We start from the raw sequence: 15,164 nt of genomic DNA, 5'->3' as shown, positions 1-15,164 counted from the left end.
GCTATAATGTAGGTACACAGAGATTTAAAAGAAAAAAAAAAATCCGGTCTCTTTCCTCAAGGAACTTTCAGCTTGGTGGAATAATGACAAACAAGTAACTAAAATATAACCAAACAGTACATGATAGAAGGATAAGGAGCAACAGAATTATACTGTGTTCATATCCACCCCAGTCTTCGGTAGTTAGGAGAGGAATCCTCGAGGAAGTAATATTTTATTATATGTGCTGCCGAAGTGAGCACGAGGAAGTAATATTTTAATTATAATTAGTTTCAGCCATTATAACTGACATGATACTAGAATGCCAGCTACATATATAATTTAAATTTCCTAGTAGGTAGGTTATAAAAGTAAACAGGTGGATTTTAATATTTTATTCAATCAGTTTATCCAAAAGATTATTGTTTAAGCATGTAATCAGTACAAAAATGAGATTTTGCAGTTATGGGTCATCTGGGTGGCTCAGTTGGTTAAGCATCTGCCTTCAGCTCAGGTCATGATCCCAGAGTCCTGGGATTAAACCTCACGTCAGGCTCCCTGCTCAGTGAGAAGCCTGCTTCTCCCTCTGCCTCTGTTCTTCCCCCTCTTCCTCTGCTTGTGCATTCTCCCTCACTCTCTCTCTCTCTCTGTCAAATAAATAAATCAATTAATTAATTAAAAAAAAGTTACAGTCCATCTCAGCTTGAGAGTAGACATAGTCAAGTGTTCAAAAACCGTATGTGGCTAGTGGCTCTCATTTCGTCCTTGCAGATAGAGATTAAAAACAAATACACAAAATTGAGCTTAAAGAGTTCAAGATAGTGTGTCAGCTACACTCAAAAGAAAAAAAGAGTTTAGGATAAAGTCAGAATTTATATAGAATCTTTGTTTCTTGAACTGATGGTTTCTAACTATGAGTGTTTTTTTATGCTGGTATGTGGTGATTTTGAATTAGTCATTTTTTTCCCTACTTGGAATTACACTGGCAGTTAGTGAAATGATAAGGAACAAGGAATTAATATTTACTAACTTAAAAATGTTGAGATTCTTGAATTGGAATAATGAATCCACAGTGTTTATTTATTTGGAATCCCAAAATCTAAAATGCTCCTGGCAGCAAAACCTGTCCTGACCTGAACTGACTGAGGCTTCTTATAGTCTTAATTATCCTACCTAATGTGACTGTTCATCATTTTTGCTGCAGAAATAGTTAAATACTTGATGACAGGGTGGTGCCTTAAACCCTGCTGTGGGAGTTACAATATATGTGCTATATTATTTTTCTAAAATCTGAAAATTTCTGCATTCTAAAATGCAATTACCTGGGAGTTTTATAGAAAGATTATAGACCTACAAATATATGCTGAATGTTATTAATATACAGTTGAATTTAGATTGATGATATAGGTGGGCAGTAGTTATTTTACACGTTTAAGTATATTTTATCTGCCCAGATTTTCTTGTATCTAGAACTCACCATAAGAAGTCTATACTATTCTTGTTCACCTTTCAGAGAAGATGAATTTTACATTCCCACTTGTGAATTGCCTCCCTTTTGGCTCTTGCATTTATAATTAGAAATCACCTGATTTTCTTAGTGTACTGTTTCTTATTAGGGCAATATTATTCCCAAAGGGACAAAATTAATTCTTGGGGGGAGAGTAAAAAATATCTTGGTTATAATGGTTTGTGAACCCTCAAAAGGGTCACTGTACATAAACAGATATATATCTGTAATATATCTGTAATAATAAAGTTTCATGGGAGGGTGGTGATTAGGAAAAAATAGTCTACAAAAGACTCCTTTGGGGGGACAATGATGGGGTAAAAAGAGATTGTGAAACACTGGTGTATTGCATGAGTAAAGAGGCAAGGAATCTGTCAGCAATCGTTTTTATTTATATTTTTGGAAAGGAAACTCCAGGGAATAAACAAATGCACTGATGGCAGAATATTTCAGAAACATTTCCCCATGTCAAAGTGGTTCCTTCTGAGATTTTGCTACTATGTACACATTGCTTAGTAAACTTTGCAACTTCATAGCATATCAGAAGGAACTAGTCTGCATCCTCTTCCTGTCTCTTCCCTTGGAGAAGTTTTTAACTTTTCAAGGGGACCTGCTGTTAAAGGAAGATAAACTTTACCCTATACCAACCAACCATTTTCTCTTTTTCTCTGGAAAAGCAGTTTGTATAACCCCTAAATGTATGTCCCTAATATATCTTCAAATTAAACTTTTAGAGTTCAATAATATTTCCACTGAACAGTCAAAATATATAAGCTATATGCATTTTCTTTTTAGAGCATTGAAACACAATAAGCTTCAGTGACTTTGATTTAGCACTTTGATTTTCATTTTAACTGTTTTCAACACTCGTTGAGATACGAATCCAACAAAACAAAACCCACTCAACATTTAAGTCCATATATCTGTATGAATTTTAAGACTCTTAAGGGGTCAAAAGGAAACGCTCAAGTTTAGTTATACCAATTTCAATTTTGTTGGGAAAAACTTCCTTTCTTAAACCACTGTCTTTTGAAGTCTTATACAATTTGATATTTTATGCTCTGTGATAATTGTTATACCTGGAGAATCATTCAGTTTTGAACATGATATTTTTACTATATTACCTTCCACCTATATTTTGATTCATAATCTTTCTGGTTTCAGAGGTTGAAGAAGAAGGTTTAATAGCAGCTTTGTATTTGATTTTCTCATTAGGGAGTCTATATAGATAATAAACCTCAATTTCAAGTAGAATTTGCTAAATTTTATGAGAAGAAGCCAACTTAATGCCTCCCACATAGAGGGAGACATCATGGTAAAAGCGCAACAAAGTGCCAAAATCCACACGCAAACTCTGTTTAGATCCTAATCTGACCAGTGAACTGTGTAAACATTTGGGTAAACTTCAGGGGACCTAGGAAAAAGCAGCATTTAGAAGTTGAAAGAGTTGAGTATAGAGATTTTATATACTGCCTGCTACAAAGGAGAAGAGTTTAGGGCTTAAGTTCAGCAAAGTTTATTACTTGTTTAGTATAAATCAACACTTTTCAAAGGAGCACAGTTTAATCCAGAATCTCTACTACATATCATTTAAAGTTTCAATTATACTATAAAAATTTATAGGAAAATGTGAGTCAAGGGGAAAAAGTTAATAAACATTGAACCCAAGATAATCCAGGTGTTGAAATGAACAGAAGAAGACTTTAAACGTTTAGGAACATTTTTAAGGGTTTAAAGAAAAATAAAATCATAACAAGTGAACCAATGGAGAATCCCACAGAAAGAGAAAAATTATAAAAAGAACCAAGTGGAAATTTTAGCATTGGAAATATACCTAAGATGAAAAATTCACTGAATGACCTTATATGAAGATTGAAGACAGCAGAAAAAGAGTCAGTGAACTTGAGGATCAATAGAATAATATAATCTGGAGAAGAAATAAGAATGAACAGAACCTAAGTGATCTGTGGGACAGTTTCAGGCCATCTGACACGTATATAATTGGAGTCCCAGAAGGAGTGGAGGGACAGAGAATGGGGGAGAAAAGATAGTTGAAATAATAATAGCTGAAAATTTCCCAAATGTGATGAAAAACCAAGTTTTACAGATCTAAGAAGCTCATTGAACCCCAAACATGATTGGTATAAAAATCCTTTACCTAAGCCCATCGTAGTTAAACTGCAAAAATGCAACATAAAGAAAAAACAATGAAAAATACCAGAAAAAAATAATACATATATACAGGGAATAATACATCCCACTATAAGATTAAATTTTATGTTATTTTATTTTAAAAATCTTTCACCCCTAAATCTCTAAGTAATAAAAGGAAGATGTTCACATTTGTCTTAATACTCTGAAATACTACCATACTTTTCTGAGGCTATTTATATCTCTACTTTAAAATAGAGGTAAAATGAAAGCAAAGTGCTCAGAGATGAAAATGTTTCCCTACATGCCTCTATATACAAACAAATAACTCTTTGGGGTGTTATTATTACTGTCGTACCTAGTCCAGGGAACATAGAGAGGAAACCAATTTAGGCAGGTTTGAATTCAGATATCTTCATCTGGATGTGCATGATATATATGTATTTCAGTTCCATTTTAGTTTGCTAAAATTACATTTTACTTTGATAGCTGTAAGAAAAGCAAAACAAAAAATGATGCCTGGGGAAGCATGAATAGCAAAATTGAGCAAGTGTTACTGTACCTCTTCTCATAGCTCATGGTTACTCTTTGAAGCATCTTTCTGGATCATTAACATTTGCTGTTTTAAAAATAAACCTTTCATAAACATGATAATATCACTCAGCACCAAAGCCTGACTGGCTGTGTGACCTTGGGCAAATTACCTTTCTAATGGGGCACCTGGGTGGCTCAGTCAATTAAGCATCTGCCTTCAGCTCAGGTCATGATGCTAGGGTCCTGGGATCAAACCTCACATCAGGTTCTCTGCGCAGTGAGGAGCCTTCTTCTCCCTCTTCCTCTGCCTGACTCTCTCTTCTCTCTTTCTATCAAATAAATGAATACAATCTTTTTAAAAAATACCTTTCTAAGCTTCAGTTTCATCATATAACATTTACCTCCTAAGGCTATTAAGAAAAGTAGAAGAGATAACATAAAACCCATCATATTTCAGGTATTCAATAATATTAGTTCCCTCCATTACTTTTCTTTCACCTTAAAAAAGAACTTTTGGGGGCACCTGGGTGGCTCTGCCTGTTAAACAACGACCTTAGGCTTGGGTCATGATCCGAGGGTTCTGGAATCCAGCCCTGTGTTGGGCTCTTTGCTCAGCAGGGAGTCTACTTCTCCTTCTCCCTCTGTGCTCTCATTCTTTCGCTCTCTCTCAAGTAAATAAAATCTTTTTGAAAAATTAAAAAATAAAGTCAGTACCACAATATTAAGAAGTCTCTGAAATATAGAAGGTAGATATTGTGTAATTCTATCAGAACAGAATATTTTTTAAAATACTGTTTTCTTGTTATTTGTACTCATTGTAGAGGATTTAGGAGATATAGAAAAAGATAAATAAGAAAATTTAAAATACAGTCTATCAAGAGTTTGTGATTATTAATTTTGGTATTTACAGTCCTTTTTTTCTTTTTATTAAGCTTTTTAATTCCAGTATAGTTAACATACAGTGTTATATTAGTTTCAGGTATGGAATATAGTGATTCATCAGTTCTGTAGATTATTCAGTGCTCATCACAGTAAGTGTACTCTTTAATCTCCCATCATGTTTTTAACCCATCCCCCAACCCACGTCCCCTCTGGTAACCATCAGTTCGTTCTCTATAGTTAAGAGTCTAAAGATTTATTTATTTATTTATTTATTTGACAGAGAGAGAGATCACAAGTAGGCAGAGAGGCAGGCAGAGAGAGAGAGAGGAGGAAGCAGGCTCCCTGCTGAGCAGAGAGCCCGATGCGGGACTCGATCCCAGTTGCTTTGTCTCTTTCTTTCTTCTTTTTTTCACTTTGCTCATTTGTTTCCTTTCTTAAATTTCACATATGAGTGAAATCATATTATATTTGTCATTCTCTGACTGACTGATTTCACTTAGCTGTATGCTCTGTAGCTGCATACATGTTGTTGCAAATGATGAGATTTCATTCTTTTTTATAGCTGGATAATATTCCATATATATACACATATAGATGTATATGTATATATATATATATATCATATCTTTATCCACTCATCTACCTATGGACACTTGGGCTTATTCCATTTTTTGGCTATTGTAAATGCTGCAGTAAACATAGGGATGCATGTATCTCTTTGAATTAATGTTTTTGTATTTGGTGGGGTGAATACCTAGTAGTGTGATTACTGGATTATAGGGTAGTTCTGTTTTTAACTTTCTGAGGACCCTCCATGCTGTTTGCTACAGTGGATGCACCAGTTTGCTTTTCCACCCATAGTGCACAAGGGTTCCTTTTTCTGCACATCCTCTTGTTTCTTACATTTTTTTATTTTAACCATTCTAACAGGTGTGAGGTGATATCTCATTGTAGTTTTTGCATTTCTCTGATGATGAGTGATGTTGAAGATCTTTTCATGTGTCTGTTGATCGCCTGTATGTCTTCTTTGGAGAAATGTCTGTTCATGTCTTCTGCCCATTTTTAATTAGATTATTTGAATGGTTTTGGTGTTGAGTTGTGTCAGTTCTTGATTTATTTCGAATACTAATCCTTTAGCAGATATCTTCTCTAGTCTTTTTTTTTTTCTTTTTTCCCCATCTTGGAAAAAAAAAGAAAATGCCTCTCCAGAGTATTCTCTGCCCAACTATCATCCTTCCTTTCAGAGGTTTCACATCCAGATATTTAAAAGCCTTCCTTTCCCTCTCGGTCCCATTTTTTTCAATGAAATATTTTCTCAGGAAATATGTCAAGGTTTTCCTGGACGGTAAATGCAGCTTGTATTTTGCAGTCTTTTTGTTTGAAATATCTAAGTAGGAGTCTTGATTATAAATCATTCCTTTATTCTTGAAATGTCTTTTCATTATCATTTGTGATTTTGCTTTTATTTCTTTGGTCATTTCTTATTCTCCTTTATGGGATCTTTCATGTAAATTTATTCTTTAAAATTTTTTTATTCTTGGGGCGCCTGGGTGGCTCAGTGGGTTAAAGCCTCTGCCTTTGGCTCAGGTCATGATCTCAGGATCCTGGGATCAAGCCCCACATCAGGCTGTCTGCTCAGCACGAAGCCTACTTCCTCCTCTCTCTGCCTGCCTCTCTGCCTACTTGTGATCTGTCAAATAAATAAATAAAATCTTTAAAAAAAATTTTTTTTTATTCTTATAGGTTCTATCATGAATCCTTTTCTCTTGATGATTTCAGCCATTCCCATAGCTTCAGGTGCTTTCTCTATGTTAATGACTTCAAAATCTCTATCTTCAAATTTCTCTCAGGTCTTCAGACCCATATATATCTATACATGGGCATGTTTACTATTTGGGTGCTACTGAGGTAACTCGAACAGCATATCCTAAGTTCACTTGAATCCTTCATCTCTTTCTCTCCTACAAACAAAAGTTGATACCTCCCTCTGGCTTTCCTAGTATCTACACCTTTACTCAAGTTGGAAATGGGACTCTGCAATGACTCCTCTTCTCAACCATTGTTTTCAGTCAGTTCCCTAATATCTCTTGAGTCCGTCTACATCTCTCCTTCATTTTTTTCTTCATTTATGTCCATGGGAAGTAACTTGAGATTTCACATAAATAGTTGTCTTCCATTGGAATATAAGTTCTATCAAGATAGGGATTCTCCTATGTTTTGTTCCTTGCTATATCCCCTATTCCTAGAAGTTTGCCTGGCACATAGAAAGCACTTAATCAATATTGCCTAATGAAAAAATAATCCCCAAAGTAACTATACTAGTCTAAGATTTATTATGTATATCACTGAATCAACATTTAACTGGTCTTCCTGGACCAGTTAATGCTTTTCCAATTAATTGCCCACATTGAAACCAGAGTGAACTTTCTAAAATTTAATTATGCCATACTCTGATTTAAAATCCATCAATTACTTTTCATAGCCCTCAGGATAAACTTCCAACTCCCTATTTTCTTTTAAAAAGCACTTCATGAACTGAAATCCATCCCACTTTGAACTTTGGGTTCTAGTCATATTGAACTTTTGTTATTTGCACATATGTACCATGCTTTTTTACCTCTAGACTTCGCACATTTTGATTGTGTTCTCTGGAACACATTTACTTTTTCCTTGCTTTGGTTGATTCCTAATCATTAAGGCCTTACTCAGTTAAAAGGCATGTCTTTAAAGAGCTCTCTTGGCAAGTACCACATGTTCTCATGGCTCTCTTTATTACTATTTTCATAGTAGTTATCTAGTTTATTGTAAATGCTCATTTAATTTCCTAGTTCTACCTCTAGAATATACTCCTTGAACAAAAACAATTTCTCTGTTTTCTTAGCATCTAGCACATAGTAGATGCTCCACACTTTAAAACAAAGTATGAGACACAGATACACTTACTCTTTCACATACACATCTGTACAGTCCACATTATTCATGGATTCTGTATTTGTGAATTTTCCTACTCTAGCATAATTTGTAACCCCAAAATCAGTACTTTTAGCACTTTTACAGTCATTTTTGGATATGTGCAGAGTCAAAAATGTGAATTGCCTGGCATAACGTTCCCATGGAGGTCAAATAAGGCAACACAGTCTTCTAATATTTTTTCCATTAACATATAATGTATTATATGTACCCAGGGGTACGGGTCTGTGAATCATTAGGCTTATACATTTCACAGCACTCACCATAGCACATACCCTCCCCAATGTCCATAATCCAGCCACCCTATCCCTACTCCCCCAACCCCCAGCAACCCTCAGTTTGTTTCATGAGATTAAGAGTCACTTATGGTTTGTCTCCCTCCCAATCCCATCTTGTCTCATTTTTTCCTTCTCTACCCCCAAAATCCCCCACCCTGCCTCTCAAATTTCTCATATCAGAGAGATCATATGATAATTGTCTTTCTCTGATTGACTTATTTCGCTCAGCATAATACCTTCTAGTTCCATCCTTGTTGTTGCAAATGGCAAGATTTTGTTTCTTTTGAGGGCTACATAGTATTCCATTGTATACATATACCACGTCTCCTTTATCCATTCATCTGTTGATGGACATCTAGGTTATTTCCATAGTATGGCTATTGTGGACATTGCTGCTATAAACATTCAGGTGCACGTGTCACTTCAGATCACTACATTTGTATCTTTAGGTTAAATACCCAGCAATACTCTTTGTTTTAGTCCTCGCACTATTAATAATTATCCTTTATGTCACAAATTTAGTGCCACTTTTCCTCACATTTTTGTACTTTTTGTTCTCAATTTTGCTATATAAAATGGCTCCCAAGCATAAGCTGAAGTGTTGGCTTGTGTTCCTAAACCCAAGAAGGCTGCATTGTGCCTTATAGAGAAAACATGTATTAGATTATCTTCATTCAGGCATAAGGTTGGCCTAGGGTTCAGTGTTAATGAAAAATATATATGTGTGTTTAAATAGAAATACACATAAAACAAGGTTATGTGTTAGTTAATTGGTTGATGAAAATACTATGACCAGAAGCTCTTAGGAACCTAACCGTATATACCCTCTAGAAGAAATAGTTCAGTATTTGCTAATTCAATATTACAGTGACTTTATAGAATATAACTCCCATAAGTAAGGAGAATTGACTGTATATGTAGTTACAATTTTTTTTATATATATTTTTCCAATTTATTTATTTTCAGAAAAACAGTATTCATTTTTTTTTCACCACACCCAGTGCTCCATGCAAGCTGTGCCCTCTATAATACCCACCACCTGGTACCCCAACCTCCCACCCCTCCGACACTTCAAACTCCTCAGATTGTTTTTCAGAGTCCATAGTCTCTCATGGTTCATCTCCCCTTCCAATTTACCCAAAAGATAGTTACAAAATTTTGTTCAACTATTTGTAATATTTCATAATTTTCCTTCATGTCCCTATTAAAAATAATGGGCCTTTATCTCATAATATATGTTATGTTATTAAGTAAGGAAAAAACACCTGTGTGCATTCTTAAATATTTGTATAAGCATGGAGACAAATATGGCTGATATACATCAGGTTATGTTGGTTACCTGGAGGATGAATATTATTTTTCTTAATTTTTCTTTGTATTGTCTCACTGGTTGCTGTAAAACATGTTTCTGTAGATATTCTTATAAAACATGATTTTTAATGGTTGCATCGCATTTCTCTTTGTGAAAGGAATAAAGTTTTGACTAATTATCATCTTGAATTCAGATAGTCAACGTCTACAGTTGGATCTACAGAAAATGGAACTTCTGGAAAGTAAGATGACTGAGGAACAACATTCTCTGAAAAGCAAAATTAAGCAAATGACAACTGACCTGGAGACATACAATGATTTGCCCGCTTTAAAATCATCAGGGGAAGAAAAGAAAAAGGTAAATGGTATTATAATTCAGATTGTTATAATTCAAATTGTTTTTTCTTGATCAAATTTAATATATATATATGTAGTTCATAGAATTTATTATTTGCAGTTGATTATTTGATATATAAGCTAAGATGTTTATGTATATAGGAGGAATTTAGAGAGATGTAGGTTTTAAACAAAAGGAAAAGCAAGAGCATTTCAACAAATATGAACTTTGTTAAATGCAGGTTCATTTCCTCCTTAAGACTTATCCATCAGTGCCTTATTCATTCAGTAATTATAATCTTGGTAGAATTTTACCAGAATATCATTGAAATTATTTAAGTTAAACATGATTTATGTTGGCTTACTCGATATTTGCTAAAGTCTGTTATTTACTTCTATTTGGATCTATCTAGAAGTTACATCAGGAGAGAACAGTATTAACAACCCGCAGAAATGCTTTTAAGAAAATAACAGAGAAGCTAAACGTAGACTATGAGACACTAAAGACACAATTGCAAGAAAATGAGACACATTCTCAGGTAAAAAGGAAAAAAAAGACCCTGAAATTTATTTCTGTTTTTAAACTATCTGTCCCATGTTTTTAATCTCTATTTCTACTCCAAGGCAGTTTTTTTTGGGGGGGGGAGCAGTTTATAGGTTTCTGGTTTATTTTAGGATGTCTTCTCTTTTTTCCCCCATTTTATTTTATTTTATTTCTTTTCAGTGTTCCTAAATTCATCGTTTATGCACCACACCCAGTGCTCCATGCAATATATGCCCTTCATAATACCCACCACCGGGCTCACCCAACTCCCCCATCCCCCTTCGAAACCCTTAGTTTGTCTCTCAGAGTCCACAGTCTCTCATGGTTTTTCTCCCCCTCCAGTTTCCCCCAGTTTTTTAAAAATTTGCTTTATTTATCCTTCTAGACTTTCTGGCTTTGAAGATAGCCACAGGTTTTGAAGAAGCTTGTGTATGGGCTTCAGTTAGAATGAATTTACTTCTGCTCTCCTTCTATAAACCTATATTGAGGGACTTCTCTGCGCTAGGTCCTGTTCTGGGCATAGCTGATATGATATTAGCTTTTAAAATTTTCAAAAAAATTTTTTTTGAATGTAAAACATTTTTAATGGAGAAACTTTTTTTTTTTCATTTCTTTTCAGCGTAACAGTATTCATTGTTTTTTGCACCACACCCAGTGATGGAGAAACCTTTTTTTTTTTTTTTAAGATTTTATTTATTATTTATTTGACAGAGATCACAAGTAGGCAGAGAGGCAGGCAGAGAGAGAGGAAGGGAAGCAGGCTCACTGCCAAGCAGAGAGCCCAGTGTGGGGCTCGATCCCAGGACCCTGGGATCATGACCTAAGCCAAAGGCAGAGGCTTTAACCCACTGAGCCACCCGGGCGCCCCGATGGAGAAACTTTTTAATGGAGATATTTTAATGGAGAAACTTTGCTAACTCAAAAGAACCACAAAAGAATTAAACTTTAATGACTAATATCCCCCAGAAGAAATAATTCTTGTCATTTTTTTAAAATTCTTGTCATTTTTGTGTGGGTTCTTCTAGTCTATATTTATATATGTACATACATTTTATATATATATATACATTTCTAGGTATTTCTAGAAATGGTATCATATTGTACATATTATTTGGAAACTTGTTTTTCATTATTAACTATACCTAATAAGTAGTTTGCCTTGTCATATCTTTTAAAAATATGATTCTATATAATATTTGACTTAATGGATATAGTATAGTTTACTGAAACAGTTTCATATTATTAGACATTTAGGTTATTTTTAGTTTTAAAACTGTTTAGTGCTGTAAAAAAGCAGTCCTGCCCTTGAACTTCTTGATTTACACTTCTGATTATCTATACGGGATGCACAGACAAGCCCCCTTTTTATATCATTTATCCTACTGATAGAATTAGCTAAGCAATATCAGAGGTCTTCTAAATTGAGTGCCCTGTCTGAGAGGATAGAGAAGATACCTGTTTCATTCACTTTCTCCCCACACTGTCCAGTGGTTGACACTTAATGGGTGTTTAATAAGTATTTGTCAGAGGATTAAATGAAGCATGTGTGACATGTACAAAATCAGTAAAGATTGATCATTCTCATCTAATGAGTATATATTAGCAATTTACAACTATGATTTATTAATGCTAAATGCATTCTTCCTTTTCTTTAAATGGCAATATGATCATGATAGATAATGATTTGTTAACATTGGTATAATATCCTTGTAAATGTTTTTCCTTTGCAGTTGTATACCCATATTGATTATATTTTTACAAAAAGTGGAATACTATATATATAGTCGTTAAACTTTCATTTTCTCACTTAAATATTTTCAGGCTCCTTTTTGGATTTTTTATGACTATTTCATTATATGGATTTACCATTTTAAAAACAAAGACACACCTTATATTCTTTTTTTTTTTTTTTTAGAGATTTTACTTATTTATATGACAGAGAGAGATCACAAGTAGGCAGAGAGAGAGAGAGAGAGAGAGAGGAGGAGGAGGAAGCAGGCTCCCTGCCGAGTAGAGAGCCTGATGCGGGACTCCATCCCAGGACTCTGGGATCATGACCTGAGCTGAAGGCAAAGGCTTAACCCACTGAGCCACACAGGCGCCCCCCTTATATTCTTTTTGAAAGGGGTGAAATCTCATCAGAGTTTGCCACAACTACTTTAAAAGCTTAGAAGTCACTATTTTACATATTTGGATTTATCAGCTATTTTTGTCTCTATGTCATAATATACAGGTCTGGATATAGATTTGTAAGTGGCAAAATTATCCTAGTTTAGAGTGGGGATGGATACTGGAGAAGAAATATAAGAAAAAGTTTATGAGGCCATTGTCTTAAATGATTCTTAGGAAAAAGTACTGACTGATACTGCTTATGAAATATTAGCTCTCCTTTTCACTGAATAGATTATTTAAGGAGGAAAACATTTGACAAACACAATTTCTTAGAGCCAGTCAATGGCTACTTGTTTACTGGCACATCGAGTGCTAATCACATACTTAACCCCTTATACTGATAACAGGAATTCATAACATAACTCTTTGTTGCTTTTTGGGAATCTCCATTGATCAAATAAAATCTGATCTTATCTTTTGCAGCTATTTTCTTGAAAACCATTTAAAATTTTTTTTTAATTTTACCATTTCAGTGTTCCAAAATTCATTGTTTATGCACCACACCCAGGGCTCCATGCAATACATGTCCTCCTTAATACCCACCACCAACCTCACCCATCCTCCCAACCCCCTCCCCTCTAAAACCCTCTGTTTCTCAGAGTCCATAGTCTCTCATGGTTCATCTCCCCCTCCGATTTCCCCCAACTCCTTTCTCCTCTCCATCTCCCAATGTCCTTCATGTTATTCCTTAAGTGAAACCATATGATAATTGACTTTCTCTACTTGACTTATTTCACTCAGCATGATCTCCTCCAGTCCCATCCATGTTGATACAAAAGTTGGGTATTCATCCTTTCTGATGGAGGCATAATACCCCATTGTATATATGGACCACATTTTCTTTATCCATTCATCTATTGAAGGGCATTTTGGCTCTTGCCACAGTTTGGCGATTGTGGACGTCACTGCTGTGAACATTGGGGTACATATGGCCCTTCTTTTCACTACATTTGTATCTTAGGAAAAATACCCAGTAGTGCAATTGCCATAGGGTAGCTCTATTTTTAATTTTTTGAGGAATCTCCACACTTTTCCAAAGTGGCTGTACCAATTGCATTCCCACTAACAGTGTAAGAGGGTTCCCCTTTCTCCACAACCTCTCCAACATTTGTTTCCTGTCTTGTTAATCTTTGCCATTCTAACTGGTATAAGGTGGTATCTCAGTGTGGTTTTGATTTTATTTCCCTGATGGCTAATGATCTTTAACATTTTTTCATGTGTGTGTTAGCCATTTGTATGTCTTCTTTGGAGAAGTGTGTCTGTTCATGTCTTCTGCCCGTTTTTTGACATGATTATCTGTTTTTGGGGTGTCGAATTTGAAGAGTTCTTTATAGATCTTGGATATCTATATATCCAAGATATATAGATATCTGTCTGTGGTGTCATTTATGAATATCTTCTCCCATTCCTGCTTCATTGTTTTGTTGACTGTTTCCTTTGCTGTGCAGAAGCTTTTTATCTTGATGAAATTCTAAAAGCTCATTTTCACTAAAAACCATTTTTTGGAGTCTATAAATTTCATAACAGACTTTTTGATGAAAGGCTATTATTTATTTGCTATCACTTAAACATATTTATATTGGAACAAACTATAAAACTCCTAGAAGAAAATATAGGGATAAAGCTCCTTGACATTAGTCTTGGCAACCGTTTATTGGTTATGACATCAAAAGTATGAACAGCAAAGGCAAAAATAGGTATGCCTACATCAAACTAGAAGGCTTCTGCACAGCAAAAGAAAACAAAAAATTTTGTTTTCAACAAAATGAAAACAACCTACGGAATGGGAGAAAATATTTTCAGATCATAATATCTGATAAGGGGTTAATATCCAAATATATAAAGAATGTACAACAGAGTGTTTAAGTAAGTTGTAAGAGAAAAACAGATTCATGATTCAAGATATTCTCGGAGGTTTAAAGGCAAGTCACTAATACAGATGTATAATATATAAGGAAGTTGACCATCTGACAGAGTGTTGCTTTTGTAGCATTATTCATTTAGCACTTAAGAGGTCTGCATTCTAAGAAGGCCACCTCTTTGTCTGAAACAAAGGGGAAAAGTTTGGTACTTGACTTTGCAAAAGGTTATTAGAGATTTATTGCCAAAATGTGCTGACTGTTTCCTTAAGTCCATCTTAACTTTGAGTTCCTATCTGGGAAGCCAGATAGAATTATTTATTTATTTATTTTTATTTTTTATTTTTATTTTTTATAAACTTATAATGTATTTTTATCCCCAGGGGTACTCACAGCACTTACCATAGCACATACCCTCCCCAATGTCTATAACTCCACCCCGCTCTCCCAAACCAGATCGAATTTTTAATAGTGTTAACTCACAGCATATACAGTTTACATAATAATTAGTTAGGACGTATCCTAATATCTAGATTTATCTCTTTAGAGGAAACAGTGGAATGGATGGTACATTAACACTGAACTTATGCCCTGAAAATAATTTTAACATGAGAGTAGAAAGAGATATTAATGCTGCTTCA

At 34.7% G+C, this 15,164-nt stretch overlaps 1 protein-coding gene across 1 annotated transcript in view; it reads left to right on the top strand.

The window, feature by feature from the left end:
* IFT74 (intraflagellar transport 74) overlaps positions 1 to 15,164 on the top strand; it is an 80,642-nt gene that overhangs the window by 62,405 nt on the left and 3,073 nt on the right. Inside the window, exons 17-18 of the mRNA XM_044265560.1 lie at positions 9,807 to 9,970; positions 10,362 to 10,487. Of these exons, the coding sequence (XP_044121495.1) occupies positions 9,807 to 9,970; positions 10,362 to 10,487 (290 nt within the window). The remainder of the gene's footprint in view (positions 1 to 9,806; positions 9,971 to 10,361; positions 10,488 to 15,164) is intronic.

The sequence above is a fragment of the Neovison vison genome, chromosome 9 (genome assembly GCF_020171115.1).
Source record: "Neovison vison isolate M4711 chromosome 9, ASM_NN_V1, whole genome shotgun sequence".
NCBI lineage: Eukaryota > Metazoa > Chordata > Mammalia > Carnivora > Mustelidae > Neogale > Neogale vison.
This window is presented reverse-complemented; position numbering and strand designations above follow the sequence as displayed.